The following is a 10320-nucleotide window of genomic DNA, read 5'->3' on the forward strand; positions in this document are numbered from 1 at the left end:
TTTTGGATTGAGAGTAATAGTGGAAAAATTAAGTTATTGATTTTGGATTTAATTCTTGATCAGATTGGCTAATTGAATAAAGTTTTGGAATTTGTCTTGGACCAAGCCACAACTTTGGGGTGATTCAAGTTCTCCAAAGGTTTTAAGGAATTATTTGCGTGGACTTTTGTGACCAAGTTGAGGTAAGTAGTACTATTACCGGTGCCTTTGTGTCAGGTGACCTAGACTAGAATTATAAAGTTAATTAATGGACTCTAGAAGCATGATTTTGTCATTATGATTTACTTGTTGCATGAAAGTTATGAATAATATGAGCATGTTCGAATTTCTAATCAGTATTGATATTATGTATGTGATGTATGAATAGACCAATAGAGCGATTTACTGTCTCGCCTTGACACATGTTTTATTTTAGAGAACCTACGGGTCTAGTTTTATGTTTGACGGTGTGCCTATGGGCTGCTAGACAAGCGTGAGTCGAAAGGTTCACGTTCATGTTATTTTTCCATGTTTGACGGTGTGCCTACGGGCCGCTAGACATGCATGAGTCGAAAGGTTCACGTTCATGTTATTTTTTCATGTTTGACGGTGTGCCTACGGACCGTTAGACATACATGAGCCGACAGGTTTACGTTCATGTACTTTTATTTTCATGTTTCATGTTTGACGGTGTGCCTACAGGCCGCTAGACATGCGTGAGCTGACAGGTTTACGTTCATGTTATATTCATGTTTGACGGCAAGTCTACGAGCCGCTAGACATGCGTGAGCCAACAGGTTTACGTTCATGTTATTTCTATGTTTGACGGTGTGCCTACGGGCTGCTAGACATACGTAAGTCGACGAGTTCACGTTTATGTTATTTTCATGTTTGACGGTGTGCCTATGGGCCACTAGACATGCGTATCAAGGCAAGATAGTACGTCTTTTGGTTTTCCTTTCATCATAAAAAATCGATGTAGTTGTATGAGCCACGAGCTATTTTTCTTTGCTCATGGAAGCATAGCCTGATCTCAGTAATGAGATCACTTACTAAGTATTTTATACTCAACCTTTCTTAATTTAGGTTTTTTAGGTAATGATAGGAACGGATCGGTGGGTGACGAGAGGGACCTGTGATCGTGCCATATGGGACATGTAAATCGCTTCCGCTCAGTTTACGTTTTCAAGCTATTTAAAAGTTTTGATTTGAAACTCGATGTTGGTCAAAATTTTATCTATTTAAGTTTTTTTTTTTGCTTCATTATTTTAGGGACCCCGAACAAAGGTTTTACTTATTTGTTATTTATTTTTTAAAACTGTTTTCATTATTTTAATGAAATTTATTTTCCTCAATGGTCAAAATGTTTTAAATGTAAATGTGTAATTATGAGTAACGACCGTTATCAGAGTACTCAAAAGGTCGGGTCGTTACAGAACTGATCGCCGATCTATTGCTGATGTCCGCAACCTCCTCATCGCATCTGACTCTCAGCTAGAATCCTAGTCTGCTATAGACCAACTCCAACAAATACAAGCCAATGTCGTCCATCTCTCCCTACAACCTCGACGTCCTCACTGGCCTCAAACTACCAGGTCATCCTTCCGACCTCCTCCATCTCTTCCAGGTATTCTCCCTAACCCTGTTGTGAATGCCATGATTATATAGCTCATAGATCACCTACTTGAGCTCAACGACCACCCATCCATCAACCATCCCACTCCTCCAATCGGCCACAATGTCAAATCTGCAATAAGTTTGGCCATACAGCATTATCATGCTACAACATTGATAATCCGAAATACAAAACCATTCAACATCCTCAAACCCATGTTTCTCAAGCAACACCAACCCTAAATCGGCCATTATCCTATATTCTACTCCCCCTGCTCCAAAAACAAATCATCTCGATGAAGGCTGGTATATGGATTCTGGAGCTACTCATCACATGACCCCTGACCTGTCCAACATCCAACGGCCTATCCCTTATTATGGTGGTGAACAAGTTGTCATAGGAAATGGTAAATCCCTTCCCATCTTTCACACTGGTTCCTCTTTCTTTCTTTCATCTACATCTAATACTCCCATTTATCTTCACTTTGTTCTTCACACACCTTCAATATCTCGAAATCTAATTAGCATCGGTCATTTATGTTATGATAATAATGCTTATGTTGAGTTTTTCCATGACTCCTTTGTTGTGAAGGACCTTCAAACCAAGAGTCCATTCCTCGGGTCACACTTGATCATGGCCTATACAAGCTCTCTATCAATCCATCTGCTACACGATCATTCAATTCCTCCTCTCATCCAACTGCCTTCATCTCAGCACTCAAAATGCAAACTAAAGTACAAAATTAATACTGATGTATCAGTTTGTGAACACTGTCAAATGGCTAAGAGCCATCATTTACCTTTTTAATCTTCTAATTCTCGTCCACCTTCTCCCTTTGATATAGTGTGTGTCAATGTATGGGGTCCTTCCCCTATCAATTCAGTAAATGGAGATAGATATTTTTTGTTATTTATCTATGCTTTCGCTCGTTTTACTTGGATGTATACAATGAAAGCAAAGTCTGAAGTTCTCCCCTGTTTTCTTAAGTTTCAAGCAATGGTTTCAAACCAAATTTCCACCACCATTAAATCAATCCAAACTGATGAAGGAGGGGAGTTCAAAGCTCTCTCACCTATACTAGACAAACTTAGCATAATCCATCGTTTATCTTGTCCTTACACACCTCAACAAAACGGCACTGTCGAACGAAAGAACATGCATGTCGTTGAAGTCAGTCTAGCCATGCTTGCCCACTCCTCTATTCCACATACCTTTTGGCTTTTTGCCTTCCACACTGCTATCCACCCTATCAATCGGCTACCTACACCTCTCCTTGCAAATAAATCCTCTTATGAAACCTTATACTCTAAACCTCCTGATTACCAATTTCTTAAAGTATTCAGCTGCACCTGTTTTCCATTCCTTTGGTCGTTCAATGATAATAAACTCCAATATAGGTCTCATTCATGTGTATTCTTAGGCTACTTTTCCTTGCACAAAGGATATCTTTGTCTTCATCGCACAACCATTTATTCTCTTGGCATGTCATTTTCAATAAAACTGCCTTCCCTTTCCTTGATAATTCTCCATTAATCTCTTCTTCTTCACACTCTTCTTCTCCAGTCCTTTCATTTCCCATTCCAATCAGTCCTTCCTCCTTACATAAGGTCAAAGCAACTGTGTTCATCACCATGATCACCCCCATATACCTTCTTCCATCCCATCTTCATCCCCCCAACCCACATCTGACCCTACACCATTCAACCAACCCACTCTCCATCTTCCCCAATCATCTGAATCATCAACCATTCCACCAGCTCCCATTATTCCCTCTCTCTCACCACCACCCATATCTACTCTTCCAATTCCCGCTCCTTCCTCACACCCAAACCTTCCTATCACCTCAGAACCACCACCATCCCTACCCCTCACAACCAATAACCACCCCATGATTACACGATAAAAAATGGGCATTTTTAAACCAAAGGCTTGGTTGTCCGAGGTTACTGACTTGGACAAAACAGAACCACGATCCTACAAGGAAGCCCTCCTTCATCCAAGATGGAAGCAAGCAATGCTTGAGGAATATGAAGCCCTCATAAAAAATAATACATGGTCTCTCACACCTCTGCCCAAGGATCGCAAGGTAATTGACAGCAAATGGGAGTTCAGACTCAAACAAACTCTATCAGGTGAGATTACTCGTTTCAAGGCTTGTTTGGTTGCTCAAGGTTTCAACCAAGACTATGGCATCGATTACTTTGAGACCTTTAGTCCAGTTGTCAAGCCTACTACCATTCGGCTTGTTCTGTTAATTACCCTGTCTCATAACTAGATCATTCCGCAACTTGACGTACACAATGCCTTCCTTAATGGTGACTTATCTAAGGAAGTATACATCAAGCAACCACCTGGTTTCATAAGTTATCAACACCCTGATCATGTGTTACTTTTGCACAAGGCATTGTATGGCCTCAAGCAGAGTCCTCACGCATGGTTCTCAAAGCTCAGTACCTGTCTGATACAATGGGGCTTCTCCAATGCGAAATCTGATACATCTATGTTCATTTTCCACAACTCACATACATTAATTATCTTTTTCATTTATGTTGATGACATTATTGTAACCGGCAATAGTTCTGCCACTATTCAACACTTCATTACTTGTTTAAACACTCAATTTTCACTTAAAGATCTAGGTGATCTATCATTTTTCCTTGGCATTTAGTGGCTCGCTCATCCGATCACTTACATTTGTCTCAGTCCAAGTACATTCATAGTCTACTTGAACGTGCACAACTCACTAACTACAAGCCAATTCACTCTCCAATGGCCGTTGGCGCCTCGTTGTCCCTCACTGATGGATAATCTCTGGACAACCCCTCTGAATATAGAAGTTTAGTCGGTGCCCTCCAATATTGTACACTGACCAGACCAGACATCAGCTTTAGTGTCAATAAGCTCTGTCAGTTCATGCACGCCCTAACAACTTCACGTCTTCAAGCAGACAAACGCCTCATTCGGTACCTCAGAGGCACGACCAATCATGGTATTCTTCTAACCAAGTCCCCTATTTTGACCTTAACTTTCTACACAGATTCCGATTGGGCCAGCTGCCCAAATGACAGATGAAACACGAGTGGATTCTGTGTCTTTCTTGGTTCCAGCCTTATCTCATAGAGCTCCTCCAAGCAAAAGGTAGTCTCTCGATCCAGTTTCGAATCAGAATATTGTGGTATGTCCAATGTTGCCGCTAAGGTACTATGGATCCAATTAGTTCTCACTGAAATTGGTGTCAATCGCATCTTCACCCCTCTGCTGCTCTGTGACAACCTCAGTGCCACATACATGGCCGCCAATCCTGTACTTCACAACGGGACAAAAAATCTTGAGATTGATCTTCACTTCCTCAAAGAAAAGGTTGCTTCCAATAGCTTTCAGTCAGATTCCTCCCCTCTGAGGATCAGCTGGCAGACATCATGACAAAAGCCTTACCAAGTCCTCGCTTTCTCAGTTTGAAGACCAAGCTTATAGTTTCGGCAGCTCCTCGTTCGCTTGCAGGGGATGATAAATGAGTGTCACATCTGCTGAAAATATAACAAATTTTTATTCGTTTTTCTGCTTTTTCTTCAGCTTTTAGGTTCCACTATTTGGCTGTTATTTTGTGTTTTCTCTTTCATGGTTGTTATGTTGGACCATTGAAACTATGTCATGTTGCATTTTATATGTTAATAAATAGTGCTACACGACGGGCCATAACAATTGTTGAAGGCCGATCGTTTAATACATTTCTTCTATCATTTATTCTCTCTACTTATCGTGTTGCTAATCAATCGTCTCTATCGTTTACTTCCTATTGTGTACTCTCCATCGTGTAGCATCTTCCTTATCGCCTACATGCTCAACCTAGTCATGCAGTCTCTTACCCTATCGTCTACACTCTTACCTCTATCGGGTAGACGCTTGCCTTTGTCGTTTAGATATTTGACAACGATCGTTTAGATATTTGACAACGATCGTTTGGTCTTTTGACAACGATCGTTTAGCCTTCATTTCTCTCTATCGTTTACACTATTCTTTTATCTAGCCCCTCGATAGTGTTCAAGGCTCACAACTTTCTCAATCATTTAGAGTACATTCTCTCATATCATCTATTATTTATTCTTTGATAAGCCATTTAGAATTATATTAGATAGAAAGGCATATATAGAAGATGGGAGATTACTTAAAAAGCCAAGGGTTAGAAAAAGGGTTTCCAATTAGCATTACTATGCAAAAAAATCACCCATTACAAAATTCTTTCTAACTGTTATGTTTGGTTCATAACTTGACTTATTGTCAATTAGATGTTTTGTTGCAATATTAATATATTAATGTATATTGATATTTGTTTAGAAGTATGTCGTGCACATTGACGGCTTTTAATACGTAATCACTTACTTTGTATACCTTTTGACTCAGATAAACTGCTTATGACTAGTTTTTAACCTTTTGGTTTTATTTGTAGTTGTTTCAAACTAATTCGAAGAGTTCTAATTGGTGTTTTAAGGAACTGTTTGGATTTATTTAGTAAAGGTTTAGGTAAGTGGACTCTACTTGGTGTGTACGTATGTTTAGCATCATTCTCTATGTTTTATTTAAGCTATAATTAATAATATTAATTATGACTTAAGTAATGTGTTATCGCATAATCGAAGTAGGTTATTGATTTCGAGAAAATTGGAATTGTTCACAGTCTTTGCTAGAGATTTTGAAGCTCCTAATGATGATAAAGGTTGGTACTATACCTGAACGGTTTTGATCCTCCTATGAAGCCACCTTTCTTTGTGGGTAAGTTCTTCTTGTTACACTTTTTCTTTTTCTTGGTTGTTTTAGATGATTCAGAATCTGCTCTTTTGGTCTGTTGAATTTCAATATTTCATATCGGCCTGGTCTTCAACACTTGCTGGTGAGCTGGGGTAGCTGAATTAAGGTAAAAAAGATTGCCAAAATTTATTAAAGGTTAGTGCAGAACAAATGAAAACTAAACTCGAAGTTGATAAAAAGCTTTTTGGAATTTTTATAACTGTAACAAGATCGTCACTTCCTTTGGTCATATTACCCGTGGTTTCTTGAACAAAAATCTCTCTCTTAAATCTCCTTAGTTGTAAACTCAAAACACACAAATTTCATATTGTAGTGGTTGATATGAAATTGATTACATGTTTTCTCAGGTTGAGCATTTTTAGTTAGGTTAATTGTCACTTAAACACTTTTGGGAAAACACTTCAAATTGGTTTTGAGAGAACATGTGACGTTTCGGCATTTTAAAGTTTTTTTACAGTTATAATATTATGTTTTGGTACTTTGTTGTTGGTTTTGATAATCAAATTTGTTGTTTTAAAATAATCTCTTTGCTATTTTCTAGACACAAATAGGTTTGCTTCATGCTTTGGTGTTTGTGTAAATATACGTTTATGCTTTGTGTAATCTTGTTTTAGGTATGATTCATTTATTTTTAATTTCTCTAGTTTATGCTTTATGAGAGACGCTCTAATTAGACATCTAATTCTTGTAGTAAATTGTTGGTAAATTCTTTTGAACACCTCTCAACTTGCACGAAGGTTTTAGTATTGAGTTTTAACCTTTAAACCTTGAAATTATTATTTAGGAGCACTTGGATGTTCTTTTAATAACACATCAAGTATAATTCTACTTTCGGTTTGTCTATTTTATGTTTGTATGTTGTGTGTTTTAGTATTCAGTGTATGCTAAGAGAAATATTTGTAAACATTAAGAAGGTATATATTTATCTTGCAAATATAATAATTATTATTGACATTGATGTATTGGGTTGAATTCTAAAATGAATATTTTTTTAAATAGGTCTTGCACAAATTTATTGAAATGAAAAAACCGCCTAGTAAGTTATGTATATATATTTTTCTTTGTTGGGATAATGAGAAACTTTTTTAACAAAACTTATTGTATTTAGTTTCTTTGTAAATAACTTACCAAGATTTAATTACTAGTTTCCTTGTATATAGTTTCTTTGTATAAAAGATACCAACACTTTATTATATATGAAAGTTCATATTTATGTTTGTATGTATCTATCAAAATTATAATAGAAAACATAGGTATTATAACAGAAAACATAGGCGTAAACATAGGTGTAATATTAGGAATGAAACAAATAATTACCCATCATTATAAACACGTTAGAGGAAACATATATGTCATGAAATGTATCTGTTTTGGCATCAAAATACTGTCATTAATCCATAATGACTATAAATAAATGTCAATGTATGTAAATTTTCACTCTCAAGATAAATATTACAGAAAATCATTTATTGATAATAAAAAAATTGTCATAAAAAATTGTTACTATAGTAGGTAATTAATATTACTAAGGAGATGTTTGATAAATGAGTATGAGTTATTGAGTTGGGTGGGTATTTATTACCTATGTTTGTTAAGCCCATAAAGAAAACCTATGGGTTATTAAAACCCTTTTTTTACCTACTCAAAACTCTCTTTTTTATCCCCTCAAAACTAGGACCTTTTATATTAATATGGTTGTTTTCAAAACTTATTAGGGAAATAAGGTTGTTTTGAAACTTATTAGAGAAATATTGTTGTTTTGCTAGAAGTCGAGGGTTGAGGATTCGATTAATGTAGAGGTTTGAGAACTCGATAAACAAAGAAAAACTTGGAAACAATATGTATATTAGAGTTGTCGAAAGTTGAAGTTTTGACATACATAGATCGAACATTAATCAAACGTTGAGAACTCGACAAACAAAGAAAAACTTGGAAACTAAAGGGTTGTCGAAGGTTGAAGTTTTGACATACATAAGTCGAAACTTCAACCTTCGATAAGTGAAATCTCGCTAATTTTGTGATGAGAATCTCACTCTAAAATGAAATCTTGCTAATTTTGTGATGAGGATCTCGCTCTAGAAGGGAATAGGATCTCGCTCTAGAAGGGAATCTCGCTAGAAATATGGGCTAAATCTCGCTGGTAAAGTAAGCATCGCTAGGAAGACAGTTTGTTAAAGAAATACTTGATCTCGCTCATCCTAATATGATTTTCATTTCAAATTTTGTAGCTAATTTAATAGAGTTTTTGTGTTATATTACATAAATATTTTTTTCCAGTTCGTAGCTTACTTTTTAGTTTTACAAAAATTTGATATGATGATTTTGTTCATTGTTTTTTTTGGATTCTTCCAAGGACCGATCTTATCTTATATGCTCAAATTCATTCTACTGTCATTTTTGTTGGTTCATTCTACTGTCATATTTGGTTCATTCTACTGCCATATTTGTCATATTTGGTTCATTGTTTTTTTAGTATTTCTATTTACTTGACTTTACTATTTCTATTTACTTGACTTTACTACCCACTGCTACTTACTTTCAACTAACATTCAAATTAATTTCACTCTTTAATAAATGCACCAAACTCTCTCCAACAACTACTTCTTTCTCCCATGCACCCAACGCTCTCCAACAACCACTTCTTTTTCCCTCTTCTATTTGTTGACTGAAGGGCAAAAAAAAAAAAAAAAAAAAACCACCAAAAATAGTAATGACATTTTTCTTAAATCTTTGGAATCTGTTTTTGTTTTTAAAATTTCCTCAATTTGAATGAATTGTTTTTACTTTTATCAAATAACAACTAAACAAATCATTTGAATTTTGTATTTGTTAAATTTTATTTTATATTTATTTAATTTAATTTTGTATTTTGTATTTATTAAATTGTGATCGTCAATTTTGTATTTGTTAAATTTTATTTTTTAAAGTCATTCTACTAGGACCTTTAATATTAATATTATTGTTTCCAAAACTTATTAGAGAAATATTGTTGTTTTGAAACTTATTAGAGAAATATTGTTGTTTTGGGAGTTCGAGCTAGAAGTCGAGGGTTGAGGATTTGACTAATGTAGAGGTCGAACGTTGAGAACTTGACAAACAAAGAAAAAACTTCAAAACAATACGTAAATTAGAGTTGTCGAGGGTTGAAGTTTCAACATACATAAGTCGAAACTTCATGACCCCGATTATGTCATGCACGTATGAAGATGAAGGACCACCTCTGAGTCATAATGTTCTGAACCAAATGCTGGCTCATCAAATCATCAGACTAACATAATCAGTTTGACTCTATGTCTGCATCATAGGGGTAACTCTTTCACATTATGTGTAACCTTATCAAACTCATCCTCTTCTCGAACAGGTCCTCTACGTCTAGGAGCTGGTGGAGGAACAATAGGTATATTGTACATATAATGAATTTCCTCCATATAGCTGTTTGGTTGTCACTACATAATAGCAAGAACCTGGTTCGGATCATTCGCAACCTCACGGAGTCTATGGTTGTTCGATCTCTGTGAATTATAAAACAATTAGAACAATATTTAAAAATAAATTTAAATAATAAAATATAGAAATAATATTCATTTACTAGATGACCCACAATTGCTCCCGGACGAGTGACGTAGGCGCCTTGTGATATTATTATACCAATGAAATATATTCTGGAGTGACATATGTGTCAAACTGTTCAGAGAACCTCCACTACAAATAAACCTTGCACGATGGGCCATCGCACTACCAAATGTGCAATTTTTTCGGACCATCATCCAGTTCCTTAAGGTCATATATTCGGTTATCATTAAGGCGATGGACAATTCCTATTAGTGGAGTGTGTTTTTTTATTAAATCTCAAAGAAAAAAAAACCTCAGGTCTTATTTGCTTTGATATAGTTGTTCTATAACAACCATGCAAGCAATGC

At 35.9% G+C, this 10320-nt stretch overlaps 1 protein-coding gene across 1 annotated transcript; it reads left to right on the plus strand.

Annotated features, from left to right (window-relative positions):
- Positions 1-3500: 3500 nt before the first annotated feature.
- On the plus strand, positions 3501-3869 carry LOC120076291 (uncharacterized mitochondrial protein AtMg00820-like). The gene has a single exon (XM_039030058.1). It carries the CDS (start codon positions 3501-3503, stop codon positions 3867-3869), a length of 369 nt encoding a protein of 122 aa, XP_038885986.1.
- Positions 3870-10320: the final 6451 nt, after the last annotated feature.

This window comes from Benincasa hispida, chromosome 4 (genome assembly GCF_009727055.1).
Source record: "Benincasa hispida cultivar B227 chromosome 4, ASM972705v1, whole genome shotgun sequence".
NCBI lineage: Eukaryota > Viridiplantae > Streptophyta > Magnoliopsida > Cucurbitales > Cucurbitaceae > Benincasa > Benincasa hispida.

What these genes read in the sequence shown, in the direction of transcription:
- LOC120076291 (XM_039030058.1), top strand. Translation starts at nt 3,501, where the DNA reads ATGGGCATTTTTAAACCAAAGGCTTGGTTGTCCGAGGTTACTGACTTG.